Source organism: Athene cunicularia (genome assembly GCF_003259725.1).
Source record: "Athene cunicularia isolate RWA chromosome 13 unlocalized genomic scaffold, athCun1 chr13_part1, whole genome shotgun sequence".
Lineage (NCBI taxonomy): Eukaryota > Metazoa > Chordata > Aves > Strigiformes > Strigidae > Athene > Athene cunicularia.
In genome coordinates this window covers 8,389,289-8,415,024 of record NW_020799117.1, presented here as the reverse complement: position 1 = coordinate 8,415,024, position 25,736 = coordinate 8,389,289, and the positions used below count along the sequence as shown (strand labels likewise).

General features: G+C 40.8%; 1 protein-coding gene across 5 annotated transcripts in view; it reads right to left on the bottom strand.

The window, feature by feature from the left end:
• Positions 1 to 25,736, bottom strand: part of SGCD (sarcoglycan delta) — a 215,470-nt gene that overhangs the window by 68,328 nt on the left and 121,406 nt on the right. For all 5 annotated transcript variants that reach the window (XM_026858578.1, XM_026858576.1, XM_026858575.1 and 2 more), the window contains exon 3: positions 8,570 to 8,671. In XM_026858578.1, coding sequence (XP_026714379.1) covers positions 8,570 to 8,671 — 102 coding nt within the window. The remainder of the gene's footprint in view (positions 1 to 8,569; positions 8,672 to 25,736) is intronic.

Here is a 25,736-nt window from a genome sequence, read left to right as displayed (position 1 = left end):
ACGGAACTGTCTGTAAAAGCAGTTGTGTGAGCCTGTACTTCCTAATGACAGCACAGCTTGTCTTGGAAAGTAACGCTTGCCTTATAAAATACATAACTTTTCTGCTGAAATAGTTTTGATCAGCAGAAGAGTTGCAGAAGTGTTTTCTGCCCTGTAGTAAGAAGACACGAAGCTCTGCTCTGGAGGCTTCTCGAAAATATCAGAAAAACATACTTTTTCTTTATAATTAGATCTTGCTATTTGTCTTTTAGTGTTTCCTTTGTCTATTTGCCTCTATCTTCTCTCGATCCATACTGTATAAAGTTTCACTCCTTTTTCATTTTTAATATTAAGAATTTGGTTTTATATTTCATCCTTTCCAAAGTAGCCAGAATCCTGATTGTCAGCAGCAATGTCCAGACATAGTAAATCCTTAAACTGAAGGCCTTTGCCCTTGAGAGAGAGAAATGCATCAGTACACATTCTCATGTTTTCCCCTGAGCAGCTTCAGGTGCTTTGTAAGGCTTACTGCTTTCTCAGGCTACAGCTTAAGATGAAATTTGGATCAAGTTTTGCACTGAGAATTCAGGGCTACTCTACGAATGCGCTCAATCCCACGGGCTGGTTTAGGTCAGCTGTGGTCAACTATCAGCAGAGCTTCTCTTTTAACAGCAATACAAGTCAGCAACAGAAATCCCATAATTAGTATGCGTGACTGACGCGTCCCACACTCACGAATCCCCCAGTAAAACCCCTGTGCTTTTTTTAAAAAAAAATAAGATTAAACATAGAAAAATAAGGACGATGTACAGCTCCCAAAGGTTTAGAAGCCTGTAGGAATACTGGGAGGCAATAATAAATGGCTAATTAGCAAAAATGAGCTTCACAGCAGCTTCCCAGTCAGTTCATAAAGGCAGCACGAAAAGATCAAGATGCCAAACTGAAGCTGAAATAACAAACACCAGAAGAGTGGTCCATGTGCAAGTAAGGCAAGAAACTGACTGCCAAATTCATTCAGCTCTGCCATTTTCTTTCAGCTTTAAAATCAGTAATTCCATGCTTTTTCTTTTTCCTTTTGGGAGAATAAACTAAATCAAATGTTTATTCTATCCTTTTAACTTCTTGTGCCTGCTCTCCTGTCTCAAGGCTCGTGACTCCGTTGGAAACATGATGTTAGCTGATTTGCAACACTTCCGTGGAAATACAGCCCCACCACAAAGCTCAGCTTCACAGCTGAAGTACAAGCAATTTTTGGGATCACGGCAGCAATGCAGTGCCAAAGCTTAGTGACCACACAGCACCCAGCCTTAACCCAGTGGCTCACTTTGAGTGGTGATGCAGATCACTTGTTTTTATGACTGCAGAGTCCAGCTGCAAATGTTTAAAATGAAGAGGAGACAGGAATTGGATCAGAGCAGTAAAATGAACACATGATCTAAACAGATACCCTCTCCTGACACAACCAACACAAGCAGAGAAATTTCACCTGTCAAAGGGAGAAAGTCAAACACATTGGGAAATTCCCCATCTCCTTCATGCTTAGCTCCGGAGCTGTTAAGTAGTCCACATCAACTCCATGGCCCAAGCTCCATCCCTAGAAGGTAGACACCACTGACTGTAAAACTGCTTACTCAGCTTATGGGTTCAGACAATTCTGCAATGACCATATTGGGTTTTCTGGACACAAAATCTCCACTGATGTTAGAATAAGAAAGTATAAACACATTGTTCCCGGAGTTAGTTCAGAGGTGTACTCATGATGAAAATATAGACAAAAGCTGAGGTAGGTAGCCCACTTGGCACAGCTGATTGACTTTAATAGGTGTTGATTACACTGCTCATATTGCATGAAATTAAAAAGCTTACAAATGTTATGAGCCATTACCCTTCCATTTAAGAGAGCTTATGACAAGTTAGCAACATTTAATGAAATCCTTTTCAAAATGCCATAGGCAGCCTCCACGAGATTTTGCTTTGAAATGCAACTTGTGGAGTTATTTCAAAAAGTTTGTTTAATTCAGAGCTTTGTCTCTTGCTCTTCTTTGGGATTTTGCATCTGACAGGATATTTCAGTTCCCTGTTGTGGTCTCAGTGTGTGGCACAAAACACCAGCTTGTTACACAAACACCAGGGAACAGAAAGCAAGATTTAATTGTGGTGGTATTGGAAGTACTCCTTCAGCCAGCCTACAAAATTTCCTTCAAAATTCAGAGCTGAAAGACTTCTGGCCAATTTTACTATGAAGGTAAAGGGAAATGTTTTCTTAGTTGCTGTAAAATTTACTTAAACTTCCACCTTTTCAGCACACTGGAAATATCACAGAGCCACTAACTGCCCTCAAAGTGCTGGGGCAACCAAGGTTCAGTCTGAAGTAGGCTCTCTGGATTTTATTGCTTAAGAATGAAACTTATTAAGAGGAGAGCATATCAATTTTATAAATCCCACTGGACACTCACAGCCTGCTGCCGTATGCAGACTCAAATCTGATTTGGATGGCGATGGCAGCAATATCTGTGCATCAGGTGAGGGCGCTTCTGCCAAAATGCCTTTTGCAACTTGCTCGGCTGCTTCTGTTTATTTTTACTGTTTGTCCCGCTGCCTGCCAGCTCTCCTCTCTGTTGATAGCTGTCAGGCCAGCAAGACTCAAACTGACCAAACTGAGAGAGACATTTATAGCAAAAGCACACTGGCACAGAATCTAACAACAAGGTATCTGGAGTGGTGCCACAGCGAATGCTTAACAAACCCTACAGGGAGAACATGAGGTGGCCAGGCACAGCTGCAAGAAGCTTTCTTTTGTCACCTGTGCCACCATGAGAAACCTTGTGCTTTTAAAAAAATTATTAGGGCTTTTAAACAATATTTTATCATCTGCTGCCAAAAATCAACCAAGAAACAGTAAGCTATGAAGATGCAGTTAAAGAAGTATTGTGCTTCAGAAGTCGACCTGGGATAGTGTGAGTTTTTGCTACCCAAAGCTACAGTGGCAGCTAAACTGCCCCAGAGGCAAATGCCAAAGACCAACATCTCCATGAGCTGCCAGGAGCTCTCACAGGCTCCTTTGTATCATAATGTGCAAAAAAAGAAGATTCCTCTCTTCTTTGAAGAACCTAGGGAATAGCTAAACAGTGGGAGGAGTAATGAGCAAAGGTGGTGGGAGTGTGCAGGGACTGGCTAGGTGACGACAGCACAGTGAGACAAACTTCATTTCCACTCCGTGATGGTTTCAGTGAGCGTGCTGAAATCCTTAAGCACTTTGCTAGACGAAATCATCAGGAACTAATTCAATATCCTTTTATTGCTCTGTAAACTGACAAAGGAAGAAAAGGAATTATTCTGACTCCTTCCTCAAAAAATAGCAGCCTTCTTTCATGCTATCTATCTGAGCCTTTACTGAAAGCTAGATTTCTTCTACACAGTTTGAGCATCACACAAAGTTGCAATTACCTTGCCATCTGCATTGCCTTTCCTCATGGGTGAATGTTGCTTTTAATCCAAATTAGTATGTTATATTGTTTATAAATATGTATTTATGGCTATGAGGCAGGTGTGCCCCATTGTGGGCACATGTCATTGTTTAATCCAAATACATGGTTCATTGTTTCTCAGTGTATATTTTTAGCTTTCAGGCAGATAGACCTGCAGAGCAAATAATACCAAAGAATACATTCATTACAGAACAGCTTCTGTGCTTTAAAATTATACCACTCTTCTTCCAGATCTGAACATAGTGAGACAAGTACATTGGTAAAATAATTATTTATCACTCTTAAAAGCTTCCTTTAATATTTCTATCATTCAAATACTAGCTGGGGAAAATGTAAAGTACAGACAAGCATATTTTATGCACTTGCTAGTCTAGCTTTTATGCTGATGAGGACTTACTAAACACCAGTAAAGGGAATAGCAGTTATCAGCCCTAATTCACAACTGTGAATTTTTTAGGCCAAACAGATGCCCTTGCAGAATCACAGCCAAGTGTTAATGACAGGTCCAGTCCTTCTTCTGCTCTAGTCACCAGTTATTTCATATGGCTTCAAACGAGACCAGGTTTGCTCCAACACTCTGAGCGAGCACGCTGCTCTCACTGAGACGCTCATTGCCACAGTGAGCAGGATAAGGACCTCTAACATTACCCAAAGAAAGGAAAAAAAAACCCAAACAACAAAGCACTGTACTTTGCCTCTGCCTTTTTTCTTTGGTGTATAGGATTTGTCTTTTAAATTATTTTTTTGGTTAATTAAAAATAATGGGAAGCAGACCTTCAACATGAAACCAACTAAATACGCTATGAGACCTCTTTTGAAAGATACTTAAAATCTCCTCAAAATCTTTTGCCGTCACTTATACCTGTGCAAGAACAGAATAGCTTGGAGCTCCCCCAGGTAGCAGAGGACAGACAAGAAAGGTTGGTGTCCATGTTTAGATCTGCGTCCCTGTGAGTCTGCAAGAGAGCTGAATGGGCAGGACCCCAGTCAAGAGCTTTATACTGCAAAAAATCTTTTGTCAGACAAATCCATACTCTTGTCTTTAAAAGGATACAGGGTAAAAAACCTTAAGCCTAGGTGTAAACATTTGCAAACTGAGGTTTATTTTTTCTATCTATGCACTTGAAATGAACACTGAAAGGGCAAACCCCTCCTAATCCTATCATGGCAATGTCTTTCTCTGCTTCCTAAAACTGAGTTTATCATCTCATTGGCTGTCACACAGCTCGTGAGAGAAGTAATTAACTTGATTTTCCTGTATAATCACAGCACAGGATTTTATTTCTATTATTGGAATAAAAAACACATGTAGCCTGTTCTCTGTCTTGCTCCTGTTAAGTTACTTACAGACCTGAATGTGGCAAGCTTCAAAACACCCCAAGTGCACTAAGAAAGCTAAATCTGGGCTCATTTTAAGTTCCAAGCAACCTGCTTGTTAGCAGCTCTTCTCAACAAAGTCAGGAAAACTTCCAGTTTTAAATTTCTGTTCAAATTCAGGCAATGAAGACTGAAGACCACAAAACTGCTGCCATTGCTTTCTACCACATAAAATTAACAATTCATGCTGCTGCGTGCAACTTTCAGTCAAAGTTTGTCTGATTTATAAGCAAGCAGATGGTTCACACGATAGTCCACAATAAATTACAACAGTTAGAAAGACAGCTACATTTTGAGAGTGACAGTGCAGCTGAGCTACAGATGGGTTTATAGATGACCCTTCCAATTTTTAATAATCTCCATAATTTATGTGCAAGTAAAGAAATGCAAGGATTCCTAATGTACCTTCTTGACTAAGTACAAATCACTTTTATTTACACTGGCAATACTTCATGGTCCAGTTAACTTCTTAATTAAAGGCAGCAAGATGCTCATGTTCCATGCAAATGGCATGGAAAATACTGTTTAGTGCACAATATGTTTGGCTGGGAGTTTAAGATGCTCTGAACACGCCTGGAAAAGGGAATGGATCTATTTCATTTCATTAAAACAAGACTACAAGGCTGCAAACACTGCTACCACCAGTTGCTATTCATTCATTAATCTCCAGATAACCTTTAGGCTCGTGTAATAATGAGGTTATGTTTACTCGCAAGCTCCGATGCTTAGAAATAGGATCCTAATCCAGGAGGCACTGCAAACACAGTATTACTGAGCTAGGACTAGGATGGGGAAATAACAGGAACAGAGACCCTCACTATATGAAGGGAGAAGGATTTGGGGGTTCACACTTGAATGGGTGAGGGGAAAGGAAAGCAAGCCTGATCCACTTCTCCAGCATGGGACTGAACCACATCAGTCCAATCCTTCTGATAAGTTTTTTGAAGAGATGCCCAGAAAGATGCCTTTGTTGGGTTGTCATCAACTGCATGCCACAGTGCAACAGATTCAGTTCTTCTTGGTTGTAATTTCAGATGCAATGAGTTACCTTCCAAAAGGAGCACAGCTAAATGCTGCTGTTCTGTCCAGAAGGTGATGAAGGGAGCAGTACCTACTAGAGCTCTTTGAGGCACAAACTACAGAAACTCAGAGGTTCCACACAGCCAGTCTCTTCAGATGACATTTGAGGGCTTTTCCTCCTCTCTAAACCTTGATCTTCTCTTCCTGCCAAATTAATCTGAAAAAGAAATCCACTTCTAAGTGGAAATCCAAAACTATGATTAAACCAGAAGTCAGAGCTCCTAGGAAAGCAAGTCCGTGTGTAACTTTAATTACCACCTTCCTGGGGCTTAAGAGATGCAGCAGAAAAGAAGAGGCACCAGTGACAAATTCAGGCTTTCAAGAATTATCACAATTCATGTTTTGGAGATGTTTTGCCAGGGATTGTCTGGCTCTGCCCACAGCAGGACAGCGTGGGGAGCAGAACTGCAGAGACATGAGTGGGAAAACCCACTCCACAGAGGTCATGGGACTGCAGCCACTTACACAAAAAGTGATTCTTCCCCTGCCATTCCCATGCAGCCCCTTCATCTACTACACAGAACAAGTGAAATTAATTTTTTTTAATTAAAGTCTTCTATAAATAACCAGGGTATGAAAGTCTTTTGAGCTTTATATAAAAACATTATCTATTCCTGTACACAACACTTAGTTTTTTTAATTAAACATGTGAAAAATATTATATGTCAGCTTATTTCTGGGATGGTCTTTACTATTATTTGTCATGTTGCTTCTGTTACACTTCGCATATTTAAAGCCACATTAAGCACTTCTGAAAACACAGAGAAGATTACTACAGAATTGTTATGGATGTTCATCTGTACCACTGAGTGCTGAGTCTGGCACTTTATTTTAGCAATATTCATCAAGTTCAGGGACTGTTAGTACACTTCCCTCCAAGAGAATACTGGGTCATACTACTGTTCTTTAAAAGAAAAAGTGTCAATTATTTAATAATATTTTAAAATATTCCATATCTATTATCCTTTGATTGACTGCAACCCTTTCATTTGGTTACAAGAGGCCAGATTCACACACAACACAAGAAAGAAGAAGTTGACTGAAATCAACAGGATTGTCCCTGTTGCCCGCAGCCCAGTAGTAATTCCAATGTTATCACGAGCAACCTGAAAGCTAGCACAGCCTATTCCACTGAGAAGTCAGAGAAACTGTACTCATAGTTTATGTAACTATACAGTTAATACACTTTCCAGGACTCATGTACCGAAGCCAGAAGGGATGCTCCGACTCACTAGGCTGTAGATCAGACCTTCTGGCTTGCGGCTAGATCCTTCTCTGGCTAACAGCAAGAGTAACTCTGGAGGAGGGATAAATCAAAGAACAGACACAGGAACACACAGGCCTTACTTTATATTTCTTCTTCCTTGCATTCATTAAACTGTCAATGGGTAGAAACTAGTTTCATAACCTCAAGAAGGGTCACCTTTTGTACCCCCTAACACTGAAATGTAGATCATTATGATAATATGAAAACTCCCCATTATCAAGAAGTGGTTCTCAGTTCTCTTAGTAATCAAGCATTATTTCCAGCAATCTAACTAGAGAAAAAGAAATGTAAATAGTAATTTGTCAGTCTATTTATCAAACTGAGTGCTGCACCTTTCCGACACATTTTACATTACAAATTGTATGACGTGTAAGGTTCTATGGTTCTGTTTTAATTCAGAAATGAAAACATTTATAGATACGAACATTTTCTTATTATCTTTTTTTCCCAAATGATGCTTGTTCAAATCAATTTCTAGCCATCTTACAGAGGTTACAACCTTCAATAACTAAATCGGATATTGTACTGGCTGTTGTGTTGATTAGGCTACAAGGTCCACTTTCTACAGAAGCACTGAAATGCTGAGATAAAGGGATGTTAACTTTATTTAATTAGCTATCTGCCATTGTTATCAAAATGGGAGGTTGGTATCTGACTCAAATTAACACTTTGGATCAGGAAACAAGACAGATGACATCTGAGAGGGATCCTGGAAACTCACTGTAATCATTTCAGTTATTTTAAAACTGCTCAGGACAAAGAAGATGGCATTAGAAAGAGCAAAAGTTACCAACAGTCAACGAAGTGCTGCTATGAAGATGCTATTTCAATCACACTTGGGTTCTTTATCATTTTCAGTTGTTAATATCCTTGCCACTTTTGTCAAGCAGTCTCTCCTAGCAGCACTGAATTTTAATTGCACATAATTTTAAAGCACAACATGAAATAAGACTGAGCACATAATATGGGTTTATTGTGCCAGCTAACAATAGATCGGGCCCTTGTGCCAAGGCATCACCTCTCTGATCTCTGAGGATTAACTAGTAAAATGCAAGCTGGATTTCACAACTGATTGCCATCTCTCTACCTCAGAAATAGTAGGTCTCTCAGTTGAGGGTTGTTTATGATTTGTCTCAAGAGGAGACAAAAAGATAATGTGAAACCTCAGAGGTCCTGGAAGCATTTTAACTGTGGCTTTACACAAACTAAACCCACGTAGAGCTGAACAGTATCCAAATGAAGTCCTCAGAGGACACCCACTGTCTCACTCCCCAAACTTATAGAGTGGCCAAAGTAATTTATCCAATAACTACACCACGTCAAGGTTTCTTACTGTTAGGGCTACAGAAACATTCTTGTTCCTTTCCCAACAACTTACTGGTCTTGACCGGATTTCTTTGGCGTAGAGAGGTTTCAAGAATTCTGAATCTCCTTCAAGCTTTAGACCCTTTTCCGTGATTCTCAGGTTCCCCATGCCATCCTAAAACACAGACAAAAAGAAATAACCCCATTAGTTACAATTACCAAATTCACCAGGCTGCCAATAGCTGATTTTTTTTTTTTTTTTTTTTCCATAGAGGATGACATTTAAAGCACTGGGAGGCACTAGAGAATGCAATTACTTGTGTTATCCTTTTAGCTCTGTTTCTGTGGAAAAAAATTCTATTCAGAACAATCTGCAATGCCCCCCAGTAAAGCATTTACACAGATGAAAGATGTTCTTTTAAGCTAGTCATCTCTTCTCTAAGAGATGCAGCGATGCTCTGTGTTAACAGGAAACTATTCACTGTAATATTCACCAGCTGCCTGTATATTAATACACCTTCTCATTCATAGCAAATCCATATAAAGACTATGTGATTAATTCTACTGAACTCCATATAGAGAATACGTGGTTCATTCCACTGAACTGGCAAAGTAAGTTTTGGCTGTGCAGGAGTATTGCAATAAAATGTGGCAGGGAACTTGACCCCTGTTATTTGGGGAAATCTCTGTAAAACATGGACTATTTGGTGGGATTTCTTGAGGGCTATCAGCCCCCACAGCAAAAAGATATGGAAACCTGTTGATTAGTTTCAAGTCTCACAGTGTTTCCCGTGCTTTCGTTATTGCTAAGATGCTACACAGCTTATTGGAATAAACATTTATGCAAATATTTGCTCTGGGAGAAGCAATGATACAATAGGAGTATCTTTCCAGCAGATTGCTCCCCTGTCTCAGGTTAATTCGTTTTTCTCCTCCATGATGATCAGCTCAGGACTGGATCCCTTGCTCTGCTCCTTGCACAGCCCAAGCACATCCCAGCAATCTGGACCTCTATATCCAAATGTTTGGGTCTCCTGAGTCATTCTCATGTCCTGCATGAGACAAACAACCACTGCAAAGCTCGCTGGCCAGGCATTAAGTGACTGATGTAACATGCATTTCTGTCCTCTCCTCATTCAGGTTTCACAGTTGCAGCTATCAGTTCTCACCCTCTCCCCAGCCCTTCCAGGCTCCCCTGCTCCCTGCACTTCCATGGCAAAAATCTCCTTGACAAATGGTGTGAAGTGTTGGCTGCAGGCCTCCAGCAGATGACTGCAAATAGTCCCTTTTCTTCAGAAATTGTTTAGTTATGTGTGTCCAAGATGTAATGGAATATCTGACAAACCATAATAGCAAACAAAATATATGTCAAGATTTTATATGAGTTTTTCTTATGGATTTTATGCAGTAAGACAGGTGTATGGATACACTGGCACAGAGCAGAATTGGACCAAACTATATTTCACCTTTAACTTGTGAAAGTCATAACTTTTACTAATATGAGGGATTTAGGTTCATTTTGGCTATAATTGCTTAGGAAGGGGTGTGTGTGTGTGTGTGTAAGAAACATGGTGTGAGTAGAGAAGTGCACAAGCAAATGTATAAGCAAAACCACATCAAATGCAAGGTATTATTTCTAAGATTCAGGATGATTGTCAGTCTGCAAGGGTTGAGGTAAATCTGCAAGGATTGTCAGTCTGCAAGGATTGAGGTAAATTGTTTTTTTTTTTCTGAGAAAAAGATGGTCTGAAGAATACCTTTTAGCATAAATTTGACTGACATCACTAGGATTTGAGACTGACGCTAGCAAAAGTTATGTCTCTACATGTATAAACTAAGATCGGTAAACGACCAGGAGTTGGATAGTCAAGAACTGCCGCAATAATCCTCAAACATTCCCCTTAAGGAATCTTTCCACCTTTTTTTTTTTTTCTTCCCCAATTTCTCCAGGCTAGAGAAGCAGGAAGATGATGCTATATGATGCCTCAAGGCCTCCAAGGTAAGGCAGGGTACAATAATCATAAAATCTACAATAGCTGGAGCTCAGAGTGGGGAGAACATTGAAACAAGGGACACACACGTCATCACTTCCAGACAAGAGGCTTCATGTTACGGTGAGAGAGACACTGAAACCAAGGATCATGCAGGCCACAGGATGGCAGGAATTGTAATTTGGAGGAATTATTGATCTATAAATATAGACACGCCATACTGACTCCATGGCATGTCACTGTAATTTAGGGACTCACTGAAAGGGACTAGGGTGTCTTCTTCTCAAGTCCTGCTAGACATGTCCTTAAACACTGAAGTCCAAGTCAAAAGAGCCACCCCAGCGTCTAAGTCACAGCTGTTTCAGAGATTTTAGAGGAAAGGGGTATGTACTTGGGTAGAAGCCCTAAGAAGATCACGAGAAAACCAGGAAAATGCAGTAATACCATGTGAGTTTGGATATATGTCTTGCATATTTTCTAATCTAGCTGCAAAAATAAAACACATCTGTCTGCCGCCTCTTCCTCTCCTTGCGTGTGCACCTCCAGCACTGGAAAAGGAATTCTGTCACTAAAGGTGAATGGCTAACCCAAACAGATTTGCATGAGCTCTTGCCAAAAGGCATGAATTTGAAGGGATAAAAATCAAAGACATAGCATGGCTCAGCGTGACACTGGTCACTTGCCAGAGGTTCTCCTGTTCCAAGAAGGATCATTCCCAGGGTGTACCCTGCCAAGTAAAGATCCTTCTTGCCAGAGCATCGTGTCTTATGAACAGAGGCAGGCTCAGGAGTGGTGGATAAAATGACCACTGTCATCTCATTTTGAAATGAAAGTTTTAAACAAACTTTAAATAGAGACATATGCTGAAAATGTTATTGATTGTTGAAGGGAGGGGAATGAGAGATGGGTCATAAAGTGTAACTTGCTACATTCCTTGTCCTGGGTGTAAAATATTGGCTTATGAATTCTGGGTTAGTGGTGGCACAGAAGGGGTTCATTTATCTCAAGCAAAAGGATGAAGGAAAATGAGTGAAATATGATTATGCACCAAAGAGCCCAGATTAAATTTTGATAGCAGTATGCTTTGTGATTTGAGTGAGCAGGAATTATTACAGCTATCTGCAGACCCTCACATGTTTTGTGCTGCTAAAAACTACATATTTTTTTTTTTTCCCCAAATAGATAATTCAGTCAGGTTACAAGCCCTAAGGGCTTTCACATTGCAGGGTCTTCTCTGGTTTCATTAAGAAAAGTAACAGGTCATGCGAGCTGGTATATGCCACATATAGCTGCAAGAGTGAGCACCTCTGTGGGTACACAATCCTGACCACCCCAAGGGCTCAGTCCTGAGATGAAGTTGGGCAATACTTTTCCAGTAACATGGACCAATGGATAAAGGGACTTTTCAAGTCACCACTGAAGCTATGGCAAACCAGCAATTTCAAGGGCTCACAACTATATTCTATCCAGAGTAGTGTTACAGATCCAACATTCCACCCTGCTCCTCTCTTGCATGTTTCTTTTCCTTTCTCTCCTTCACCCTCTGTCTCCCAAGTGCCCCCCATAGGATTTTTATATATGAAAAACACACATATGGGACATGTAAGTCACAGCTAGCAGGTCCTCTACATCCCAAAAGAGGTATCCGGCCTATGGGACAATGTCCTACAACCAAAGCATCGAGAACACTTGGTTTATATCATGTGAGAAGACGTCTTCTCTCACAAAACCACTGGGATGGAGAAAAAGGGGCACTTCCCCATGTTATTCTTAGTCTTTGATCCTTCACAGCCTCTGATCCACACTCACCTTTCTCTCCTCCTGTGGCTGCCTAAACTAATAAAAGCGGCACTCACCAGACATTACCTCTTGACTTCCCTGGTGTTTAGGACTGGAATGTAATGCTTAGCACTGACTCTTACCACAGTTAACTCTCTGCTGCTCATGTTTCTCATGATTAAGCATGACAGCTTTTTGTAGTGACAGCTGGGGTCAGCAGGTGAAAAAACAAGCAAAGGTCGTAATCTGAGCTTAAAGTTAACGAGTATATTGGTCTCTTATAGTACCATCACTATTAAATCACAATCATTTATTATTTCCCATTAGGAAAAAAAAAAAATAAAGCAGCTTGCAGAATTATATAGAGATCCCAAAACACAGGCACATTAGAGAGAAATCATTGTATAAAAGACTACTTCGCATGTTGTTCTGGATAAAGCATAATCATCCTCCCTAAATTATATGGTTTAATAACAAATAAATGTCATACTCTTCTACAGAGAATATATGTGAAAGTTCCTGTGAAATTTCATGGACCGTGACCTATAAAATGTAGGAGAAAGCTGCCCAGAGTGACAGAGACCATGAGTTTTTATTAAACATTGTGCCTGTGACCAATATATATCCTTATCTGCCACTCTATTGCTTGTGAATAAGGGAAAAAAAAAAAAAAAAAAAAAATATTTGAATCACTGACATCTGACAATCTTCGTTTCTCCCCTTTTTATTAGCAGACTACTCAGCAGAGAGTCAATGACTTTACTGTGCAAGCACAAGCCAGCTTTGTGGGAGCTTCCAGGAGACAAGCTCCAAACAGGAGGCACGGAGTCAGGAACCTTCCATTACCACCTACTTTGATGTATTCAGCTTTTTGGTAGGGCATGGTGAAAACCTTCATATCAATTTTATCATCTACACTCCCTCTCTTTTTATGCAATGCCTTGTAATGGGCAGGCATAAAAATTCACGTGCTATTGCTGACTGCTCAGTGTTGAAACAGGACAGCAATGGTAAAATCCTGAATAGCATAAATGTCATTTTGGTGATGGTGAATGAGAAAGGAAATTTTTTTTTTAGTAGCTTGAGAAACAACTCAGTTTTACAACCAATTACAAATGATGGTGTTCGGGGAAGAGCCCGAACCTTACTGCTATCTGATCATCAAGGCTCTTCTCTGCCTTTTGGTTAGCAATATGGCTATACATGTGGGGAAAGCCTAGGGGTTTTTTGTTTTCCTTTTTAACAGTTGTGGGTTAATTTTTTAAAAAAATTGTATGTCTCGTAGCAGGGAGATTCAGTTAACAGAATAAGAAAAACCAGCTAACCCAATCAGAGGCACATAAATGCTGTGGTCAATACCTGGCAGTGGTATTAGCCACACCAATCTGGACTGCATACACAGAGGAATAGGAGGAATTTTCAGTGGCAACTGTCATCCACGGGCTGGGCTCGCACCGCAGCTTAACCTAGTTGAGAACGAAGGCGGTGATAACACGTATTTACTGTGGCCCTTCGTGCCAGGATGCTTTGCTCTTCACAAACAATAAATTCAGTGTCACGCTCCTCTGTGCTTCCTTTGTTTTCCTGACATTTTTGAACACAGAAGGCAGATCTGCTGTTTACTGAGGTCTTTCTAAGGATTTTAGGGACAGAGATGATGGGGCACACAGAGAGCTCCAGCTGTCCTCTGGCCACCACTGGTACCGGTGTTTCCCCATGTTTTTTTCTGCATCTCCGTCCCTTTTCAGTTTTCAGGGAAAAAAAAAACGTTGACAAGGTTTGTCTCTGCACGGCAGGTAAGCCTTTACTTTTTTACTAGGAATAAACTGAAGTTATGTTTGGAAATGTCCTGTGGGAGAGAATTATCTTTGGAGACTGCTCCTGTCAGATGGCTGAAACACCTGATTATTGTTGCTTGTATTATTGATTGCTGTGGTCTGCATCGCTTCCAGATATGTGCAAGTTATTACACAGCTCAATACATCCAAAGTCAGGGGGAAAAAAAAAAAAAAAGCAAATACAAGTAACCTGTTTTTTTTCTTCCCCTACTGGGAAGATTTCTGTGCTGTTCTTCTATCTCTGACTTGACATTAGATGTTTCCAGATTCCACATATTTAAGAAAGGTCTGTACAAATACACCTTATTGCCAGTTCTTCACAGCCTCAAACACCTACTTGCTCTAACAGGATTGCCCTCCCTCCTTCTCATTTTCTTCAGTTAATTTGTCATCTCAGTAAAGATCCCAGTATCCAGCTGTGGATCAGCAGCAATATTTTGCTATGGAAGCCAGGGGACCCCTAAACACCTACCGGCAGCACCATTCCTATAAAGTTAAAGCTGGTTACACGGCACAGTCCAGAGCAACATACACCCCAAGGTAAGGAGACAATGTATGACAGCTTCTTCCTCTGATATAACAGTTGTATTGAGACCACATGGATTCAGTGTTGTGGGGACAGTAGAGAAAAACAAGCCAGTGCAGTGTTACACGGCATATATGATCATATCCCTGCATGCACAGATACGTGCTTATGCTTTGAATTGCACTGGGAGGTCTCATATCCACAACAGGTACATGTCTCCCTCTTCTTCTGCCTGCTTACTGACCTCAGATGTTCCTGTCAGATGTCTTAGTGACAGTGTTTTCATTTAAAGGTGGTAGGCACAGTGTTGGATAGCTGTGCTGAGAGGTGGGTGAAGGAAGGTGACTCCAAGCACCTTGTATCACTGCAAGACAGTATATATGCCCTCTCCAGGGCAGGAGGGAGACGCAGATGAAGCACAACTAAAATCTTTGCAGCTAAATGGTGCCCTAAACCAACATTATAAATTGCAAGACTAGCAAGCAGCTAACTCACTGCTCCCTCCACAAGCCCATGACAGTCTGTGAGAAGACACCTCTATATAATCTCTGGCACTGCGGTTATCAGTCACAGGGAGACATGGACTTGAATGAGCAAAGACCAGCTGTGGGAGTCACCCACTGGAAAATGACTTCTAGAAGCTGCTGTTAAAGTTGCGTGAGCTATGTAGGCACATTTAGTTCCTTCCATAAATGTGAAATAGTTTGTGATAGCTATAGGAAAGTCAGGTGGCTGCTAACTTACGAAGGAATTATGTGCAAGTGGAGGAAATTGCCTGCAGACCATTATAGTTAATATAAAATTCAGCCCAGACCAAACCTATGCAAAGCTGATCCCTTCTTTTCCAGTGGGAGCTCCTGGTTTTGTGAGTTCCTCTGCAAGACTGCAGAAAAAGATGCAGAAGATGAGAAGAGGGAATACAACAAAGAGAGCACAAGAATCACTAGGACATCTCATAGTTACAGCAGTGAGATGTGATGCAGAAAATCTTGACTTCATTCCTGCGAGACTCACATGGCACGGCAGCATTAGGGACATCTTCCCATGGGCCCATTCCCATAGTGCCTTTCCCCTCTATCTGTTCCTTCTACACCAACTGAGTGCTCACCAGAGCCAATGCCATTTATTATGAAGATTACTCAAAGAGCCCTATGAAGCTGTCATTGAAGGCAAAAGAAACTCATGCATTTGCTTTAGTGGAAGTTAAGGAGAAAACTCTCAAGAAGCAGTAAGAACAGGAACAAATGTGGTTTTCCAATTCTTGTTTCAAATAAGTTACAACTGACCCAGGCAACTAAATCCCATCTCTTGAAAGAATTCCAAACTAGTGTTGGAATAATTTCTAAACAAATCGTTCAGCCAGAGCTTGAAGAAAGCTCAGCTCTGGATTTACTGCATATTCCTGGAACTACTTTGGGCAGGAGGTTATTTCTTTTCCAAGCAAACTGTTAGTGAGCTTACTCAAAGTATGATCATGTGTGGCACCACAAAACCGGGCTTTTTATGAAATAAGCCACCCCATTTGAGAGTACATTTTTGCAGGGAAAAAGATTAGTAGACCTTTTGGAGAAATTATTATGAATCCCAACATTGTTACTACAACACAACCATCATAAGCAGAATTCCTCTCTAGGGTAATAATTTCCCTTTCCATTGGTACAGGAGGGAAAAGATTGAAATTTGCCTTTCACGCCTCCCAGCTTCATGTTACGGAGCACTTTGGCACTGAAGCATTTTGAAATGAGCCATGTTCTCTTGAGCATTTTTCCGCTTTTTTGCTCCAACACAAATAGTAAGGTTTCACATCTTATCATCAACATATATTCCAAATGTGTCCCTTGAATTCTCCATCTTTTTTAGTCTAGCTCATTACCATAATTATGCTAACTAGGAGGGAAAAGTCCCATCTTGTAGAAATTTGTGCTCACTCAGAAGTGAAAAAAAAGATTCTTATACTCGTAGGAACAAGTACTCTTCTAATGCAGCAATTTAATAAAAAATCAGCATATAAATTCACTGTACAGTTCAAGGGGCTGCAGAAACAAGTTTTATAAATTATGGCTTAATACTCCTGAATTATGATAGTCTGTCAGTCACTGACTGAAGGATAGAATCATAGAGTGGTTTAGGTTGAAAGAGACTGTAAAGATCATGTAGTTCCAACCCCCTGCCATGGGCAGGGACACCTTCCACTAGCCCAGGTTGCCCAAAGCCCCGTCCAACCTGGCCTTGAACCCTTCCAGGGAGGGGGCAGCCACAGCTTCTCTGGGCAACCTGTGCCAGGGCCTCACCACCCTCACAGGGAAGAATTTCTTCCTTATATCTAATCTCAATCTCCCCTTTTTCGGTTTAAAACCATTATCCCTCATCCTATCCCTACACCCCCTGATAAAGAGTCTCCCCAGCTTTCCTGTAGCCCCTGGGTGTTACTGGGAGGCTGCTCTAAGGTCTCCAAGGAGCCTTCTCTCAGCTCTCAGCCTGTCCTCATAGGGGTGGTGCTCCAGCCCTCTGATCATCTTCATGGCCCTCCTCTGGACATAGAATAAACACTTCTCTTTTTTTAAACTATAATGATTTTGGACACAACATCCTCTGTGGCATCACTCCTCCAAGTCACACCAAGGATGAATTGAACTCACTCATCTTTACATTGTTGGAAGAATTTCCAACGAGAAGGAGGAAATTTTTTCCCCTTCTCTATCTTAGTGGATCCCTTTTGTGTTTTGTACTTATACTCTGAAGTACAATTTTTCTGACTAATACAGTATTTAGCAATTCCCCCCGACCAACAATGAAGCTGACAGATTAAGGCTTGACATTGTGAAAAGGAAAGTACCAGCTCTCATGCAGTGCTTCTGAAGGTGAGCTCTTGAAAATGGGGCCAATTATGGGTCATTTTTATCTGATATGAACATGCCAAATCATCTCAGGACCACTAATTAGAGTGTATCAGGTCTTTTCAAAGCAATAAGGCTCACGCAAACACACTCTGGTTTCAAAGCCCTGCTCAAGATCTATGCCAACACTCAAGATACCAGAAATATGAGCACAGGTGGAGAGAGACCTGGCAGGGCTGTGGCCACGCTTGCAAGTCCTGTCAATAAGACACATTTGACAATCCCATCTCAGCAGAATGACTTCCAGGCCATGGGGAAACTTAGAGGAGTTGCCTGTTGCACTGACCTTCTCAAAACCCACCGTACCTGCATTGTATCCTCGCTGCTATGGCAACATCAGCCTCTGAAGACAGAATAATCACGATGTGAATCCATATTTTCAGTTGCTTCATTTATTCTCCTCCACTATTATCGCCTCTGTTTCCAAAAGCCAGGAGAAAACAGGGTGGATGGGGAGGAATATTTTCAACGCACCTCAATTAATCAATTCTGGGCCCAGGTTCAGCTAATATCAGGCATTTAACTGATGAGCCTGTATTTGGAAGATAATCATCCCATGCCACCTCTGCAGGTGGGAGAGAGAAAATGCCAACAAGAGTCTACCTAGCACCCAAATCGCTGCATGAAAGTGCATCTTCCCAGCTGCTGTGGAGCTCCTTCAAGGTGACTTAGGCATCTTTTCTGGATGCCTATAGATAACTGGGATAAATCCAGACCTCAGTAGTGTGCAACAGGATTCAAACAGAAAACAAATGGGTTGCCAGGCAAAACAATAAACAGATATAATGAAATAAAATGTACTTCAAAAATGTGAACGTAACTATACCAATGCAGAATGGCTTCAGGGATTATTTTAATGACGACTTCTTTTTTTAATCAAGACTCATACTTTCAATAAGAGATTGGAGGTTGGGCACATTCAATTTATTTGCACAGGTAGCTAAAAAGAAATTTTCTTTAAAATTAGATTCTCTGTGTTAAGAAGAATCCATAGTCCCTTAGTTAAGAAACCGCCCTTATGGCTAAAAAAACACCACAGAATTTTTATAGCTGTATTTGTCACAAAAATATATGATTTTGCTCTTCCACTATCAGAATATACTGAAAAATAATTTAAACTGTCTTCCAGACATCTACAGTGTGTATATGACACTGTTGTTAGCAAGGGAGGCTCTGGGGACAGCAAAGAAATGAGAGAACTGAAAGCACTGCTCCCAAAGAGGCTGAAATAAGTATATTGCTTCTATTGCTTTTTGTACAATTGCCAGCAAATAATTATTCATAGAGGAAAATATATGGGTATGCTTAGGGTCCCTCACCGCTGCAAATGGTGGGCAAAGAATGCGATCAGATCTGTGGAGTGCATCTACCGATTTCAAATCGCTCCACCGATTTACACCCACATGGTACCTGGCCCTAGAGCAAAGGGGTAGGAAAAGGAGGGCTTCTGCAAAACGCCCATGTGTTGGAGAACGGCTTGCAGAGAGCAAGGCCATAGCTCCCTGCAGGAGCTGGTCGGCCATAGCTCCTGCAAGCCGTTCTCCAACACCCATGGCTGTTGGGTTGCAGTGGCAGACGTTCCGGCGGCGTGGGCAGGGTGCCACAGCAGGTCACGGCATGTGGAGAAAACCCCGGCACCAACCCACCCTGTCTTTTAGAGGGGATGGATGCACAGCCAAAAGCAACCACCCCCCACGGCTTGTCCTAATGCTCCATGATGGGCTGTGACTGCCCGGGAGCAGCTACGGGGGGGCAGAGGATAAGAAACAGTTTGATTACTTGTCATCATTTATTCCTCTCCAAGCTTCCAGCCCTGAAGTATTTAGCATACAGCCATCTAACACACCTTACACGTGCTCTCACATCTGTGCATGGCACGCGCTATGCTGCGTGCACACTCACACACATGAACACCCTCTTAGGGGAAACTGAGGCACAAAGTCACTGTTGGCATCCACCAACAGTCAAACGAGAAAGCTGCACTGAAGGAAGAGCTCCCAAGGTTTCTCTCCAGCACCTTGTGTGACAGCACTTCAGCTAAGAAACTATATATATATATCCTGCTCCTAAGAAACAACAGGTTAATTTTAGCAACTTTCAAAAGCCAACAATTCAAAATTCAGATACTCTGTCTTCTCCCCGTGGTTTGCATTCCTCTGCCTTCTTGCCAGAAGACGCATTATGCTTAATGCCCTCTGTCTTCTTCACAACTTCATAGTGCACATTCAAAAGTGTTTACTAGAATAAAAATAATGATCATCACACAGCAAGGGAACTAGGAGCTTGCTAGTCATCAACCCAAGTCCAGAAGCATCCTGCAGGACAGCACTTCCCAATATAAATTTCAAAATTATCATCATGGTAGTTTATACTTCCTAAACTGCAACGTAACTGGAAAAACCTAAGATAATTTCCCTACTGTTTACTTTTTGAGGAAAATAAAGACAAAATGGTGGGTTTTTTTTTCATATCCAGAACTCTTGTGTGGGGAGTTTTCAGTTTCAAATAATTTACTGAGTGGGTGCTTGCTGAGTCATAGGGGACTTTTGCCAGATGCCAAGTGAATTCTCTTGGAAGCCAGGAATACAATATTATGTGCGTGAAAATCAGGTGGTTACATGACATAGCCAAGAATCACATGTAAAAAAATACAACTGGCATTGGCAAACTACAGACAGAGCAAGACACAGTGCCTTTTTCAAGTACTTTTTTAAACAGAGAGTTTTAAAGTCACAGGACAGTGATTGCTCCAACCGTGCTTTGGCCTTTATAGAACAGAGCTCTGTGTGTCACTTCATTACAGAAATATGCCTTATTCAGGGATATTAGCATTTCTTTTTTTTCTGCTCCTTTTTAAAACATGACACCAGCAGGAACAAATTAAGTGACTCACAACCTGCATACTTAATTATTTATTTATCCGCTGCGTGTAACCTCATCTCAGCTTTTTACATTTTTTTTCACTAGCACCAAGATCATCTAAATAATGAAATCTAAGTGTCTAAGTGTCTCAGATCTGGACTTCCTTTATCGTGAAACACCTTTGAACCTTCTGCCAAGCCATGTGCATTTCGGATGTGAGCTGCTCCTGGGCACAGTTTAGAGTTTTGCAGCCACACCAGGATGACTAAGAAGTGATGCCCACTCCCTCCAGCCTGGCAGAATGAGCAAGGGCGAGCAGAGCACTTGATGCAGTCAGTTTAGACACATTATGTTCTCTAGTGGGTGTCTGCAAGGTTTGGCAGAAGCCCCGTGTTATGCTCCCAAGGAACTTTTCAGAGAAAATAAACAAACAAGTTGCAGGAGGAGGATGCAGTCCTTGCTGGGAGCAGCTGCCTAGTCCCCTGTGGCAGCTGTGACCGGCGTTCAGCACACTTGCATGCAGATCACAGCACGCGGGGAGATGGTAGACAGGATCAGGCTATGTTAAAATAATGTTAAAGTAATGGACTCAGTGAAATGTTTTCGATCAGTGAGCGCTGCTGGTTGGAAATGCATCTGTATGCTCCTCCACGCTGCTTTCCGCAGGCAGAGTCGGGCTTGCTCAGAGGCAGCACAAGACAACTCAGTTCTCCATCATGGTCCAGACAGTGCTCTGGGGGTAACCAAGACTTTTCTTACAGCTTTTTGGCCATTTTGGCAGCCTGTGCTTGTTACTGTCTGGATAAGACTTTTCCTTCTGAAAGAAGAACCACTGGGGGATATTGAAACATAATTGCTAACCACTGCACTTGGTTAAGGACCAAAAATGCTCGAGAAGGAATTTTTATCCCTTAAAAGAACACAAAGCATAACGCAATGAACGCTGAGGCTAACATTTGTATTTCCTTTTGGCTGTCTCCTTTGGCTAAGCATCCAGAGCCTGTCTTCAGACTGCCTGAAGGCATGAGGTTTCTTTCTCCCTCTCTACTGAGGCTGCACGTCAGTATCTCTGCCTGGGAGATGGCTGCAGGAGCTCTACATCACCGTTACCTCCTCCCTTTCCCATCCACCTAAATCCTAAACAAGATTTCTCTCTCTTGTTTTGGCTTTCATCACTGACTTACCTGACAGCTTTAGTGAATTTAATCTCAAAACACTCAGGGATACAGGGAAAAAAATATTTTTCCCAGGCTACAGGTAAAGAATGTGGTTTCAGGGAGCTTAAATGGCTCAATGGGACATTTTGGTGACCAGAGGAAATTTAGAACCTTATGATAAATTTGGGATATTTATGTAAGAATAAACTCACACTGCTAGTATCTGTGTCTTATTGCCAAAACTGCTAGAAAGTTGCAAAGGTAATAAACAAGAAATTGAGATGGATTACTGGTGATACGCTTTTGAATGTATTACTCAATGCCAGCTGTCAGATACCTTGTGAAGTCCTTATATCCTTGGGTAAAACACTGCACCTATCAATATCTTTCTCGGATGAGGCTATTAGTGACAGCTACTATGGTAAGTGTGGTCAGTGACTTGTTTAGGAGGAAGAGGTACTAATACAAGTGTTACAGTTTACTCTTCTAATTGGTTATTTCAAGTCTGTTGACACTAGAAGAAATGTACAGTTTACAGCTATAGCTATGGCTACATATAATGGCTATTTTCTTACTCGAGGTTTAAAAAAAAAACAGATTTATTTTTCTTTCAGTTATTGGTGGGACCTCAAAGACTTTAGTAATCTTGGCAATCAGTGCAATACCCTGTGTATTTCTAGGAACTCCTCAAAAAACATCTAAAATTTTTAACATAGGGAATGGGACCATTCACAAGAATACAGTCCTATGGCATGTTTGCTGCTTAATCAAACAATTTCTCAATTATGAAATGTCTGACAGAACTTTCTTACTTTAATTAGTGTTCCAAGCTTCTGTAGACCATAGAAGACATTCCTTAGAAAACCATGTTTATTCCACAAATTCTTAAAGATTATGTCAATGTTTATTTCCAACATTTGTTACCAAATGCAAGCAGTAAATGCTGTAGCTCAAAATGTTGCAAGACTTTGTCAGAAGTCCTAGAATTTGTTAAAATAGAAGACACTGCCTAAGTGCAGGATATTTCTATTAAATGAAAAACTATTTAAGTATTTGCTAGTGGTCAACGATATTCTTTCTAAAAAAGGAAAAAAACCCACAGTTCTTAAGAAGTGGCAGTTGAAGTCTTCGTAACTTCCAAGACCTTATTTAAGACTAAACTTGAAAAGATCTGTTTGGGAGCTGAAAATCCTTTGTATGTAACTTAAAGATAGTTTGAGTTACTCTAGGAAGAATTTTAATTTCTGTGAAATGATGAAAGAACTAAAGAAATATGTCAAAAGGCAGACTCAACTGAAGGAAAACAAACATTAAAGCACTAATTATATAGACACAGGGAGTACTTCTACTCAAAAAAATAAACAGAAAGAAAATTGGGATTCACCTGCAAACTCATTAAGAACCTGTATTTTCAAAATGTACTGATGTGTCTAGGGCCAATATTTAACAGAAATATTGAAATTCACAGTAAAGCTATGGAAAGCCAAAAATAAAATCTCTCTGACTCAAACCCATCCCTCATTCACCATTTCTCTAATCTCAATATTTTAATTTTGTCCCAGCTTGGTCATCTCTTTCTATTCCTCAGCTGCTCTACCCTGCTTCTACAATACAGGTATGTCACTTACACATCTACTCTGAAGCTGTGCAATGGCTTTGTTAAAGTCCTGCTAAAGGCTTGTGGTTTCTTTTTTTTTTTTTTTTTTTCCCCTTCTCAATCACTATCACTTCTTAGGGAAGAAAATCTTATGTAAGTTTAGATAATAATAGCTTCGCTTGTTAAACATCAGCCTAAGTATTTCTGGAGAAGCAATAGAAAGTAACATCAGTAAATAGAGAAAATAGCAGGGTATAAAATTCTTAATAGTCATTAATTTGTCTTTTTCAAGACAGCTCCCTGAATGACATGCAGGTAACTGAAATGAAACACATTAATTGCGTTCACAGAATTTAGTTCGGAGCCTTCACCTTTGCCCATTTTGAACAGTTTAAAGTACCAAGGGTGTGCCAAAGAGGACCCAAGTCACCTTCAGCGAAACACTTTGTCACCTATGAACTGCTCTGTTAACTGCGACATGAAAGTGGACCCTCTGCTAATATATTTTTTCTTCCACCATAGTTCCTGGCTCAAGATGATCAGCATTCAAAGCTCTTTTGACTGGAATCGGCCACAGAAGCTCTGCAGAGGTGTGGAATGGTGTGTGCCCAAGCTGGTCCTCTCGTGGACCACAGGCACACCTGCCCCAGAGGCACACAGGGCTCTCAGGCTCTCCAGGATGGATTTGGAGGACGTGTCCCAAGGGCCTGGGCAAAGGGCGCTGGAGGGAGGGACGGGGCTGGGCGATGGGTGGGAGCAGTGCTGCTCCAACATGTGCACTGAGCTCAGCAGTGCTCCGCATCCCCAAACCTCCATTTTTCTCCAGACCTCACCTGCAGACCACGCAGGCAGCCTTGCCAACCCTTGCTGAGGGAGCGAGCTCCTCCAAATCCAACACGGGTACACTTGCACGGCACTGCCCAGTGCCACACAGAGACATTCCACGTGCAGAAGCTGGCAGAGGCAGCACTAAAGCTCCGTTAGTGCTCTGCAACACTTCACTAAGCTGTAAATAAGTGACCCTGTGGCTCCCTACACAAAACTGCATCGTACAGTACAAATCTACCCATATGAGCCTTCAGCTATTTCATTTTCTGCAGGTCTCTTGTCATCATTTCATTACATGCCGTCCTTTTCCAGTGAAACTACATTTTACTTAAAAAGGGCTATGAAGAATAAACGCAGCTGTAGTTGAATAAACAAGTCAGGTCTGTGGGTGTACCAGACTTTTAGAGCAGCAGTTTCTCATTCACACTGAATGAACTGAACTCCGCTTTGCTATATTGTTAAAAGTAATTGCTTTGCCTGCATAACAACTAATTTTTAATGATTCTTTTTTTCTGCTGAATCTTATGTTAGTTTTTTTCTAAAGAATTTCTTGTTTATTTGAGCAAGGTAGAGATTCCTTAATCACTGAAAAATACAATTTTGTTTACTTAACGTTTGGATAATGCAAACAACTTATACATTTCCTATTTAAATTCTCCTCTGGCTATTGACTTTGTACTTTATTATTATCTTGTTAAGCTCACTATAAATCTTTCAAAAGAGTCATTTAAATCTGTAAGCTCTTTATGTTTTGGCTCCTAGCTGTATTTGGGACTGTGTTCAAATATTTGTGTTCTTCAAGTTCCAAGAAACATCTTATCTGTCCCTACAATCACTCAAGGAATTTTGGCATAAAACTGCCTTTTATTTTCTGAACAAACAGAAGATATTTGACAATCAGGTTCTCTTTCAGCTGATAAATGCAGACCCTGACTCTATTTAATGCCCACATGTGTTTAAGTATTCAACTCTGCACAAGCTGACACCACGTAAAAGGGGAGAGTGTGCATGGCATTGTTGAAATGGGCTTTTTCCTCCGTGTTGTCTGAAATTTCCATAAAAGCTGGTCTCCACATTAGTTCAATTAGTTCACTAATGTAACATGAATTCCACTTCATAGTCTTCAAACTCCTGTTTATTGTTCACATTGTTTTAAAGACCCGCAGTTAACAAAAGCTTGTGCCATGGTTAATAGAAGCAATACCTTTAATTGCTTTAGCCATGAAACATCAACAGCTGTCCTAGAATTATCTACAGAGTGTCTTTCTGATGGACTGGAAGTAGAGATGAATGCCTATTAATTCAAGTTAATTAACGGCCTTCTATATTGTAGTGTGGACATTCAGTAGATGCTTGTTCAGCAAAACAAACGGGGGTGCGCTTAATTGTGGTTCATTCCAGGCTGATCCATTAACCATTGTGTGTCTTCCCAGGAACGTATGTTCATTAACTCAACTTAATTGCTATTCAATTACCTTGAGTTATAACATGTCCCTAAACACTAGTGCAGACAGACCCCCTAGAGATTTCATGTACTTCAACCGTTAATTAAGCCATACCGCATATTGTTGGTAACTGATTGCACCTAGTTTTGAAATAACAACTTCACAGTTATGCTTAAAGTGTTTCCTATTAGGATTTTTTCAAACCAAACCTCCTATACAGGTAATTGGAGTGAAAACATTCCTTCCTTATATTAATATTATTATTACTGCACTTGGCCAAAGATGTTTCCTGCCATCATTTTTTTTTTTTATATAACCCA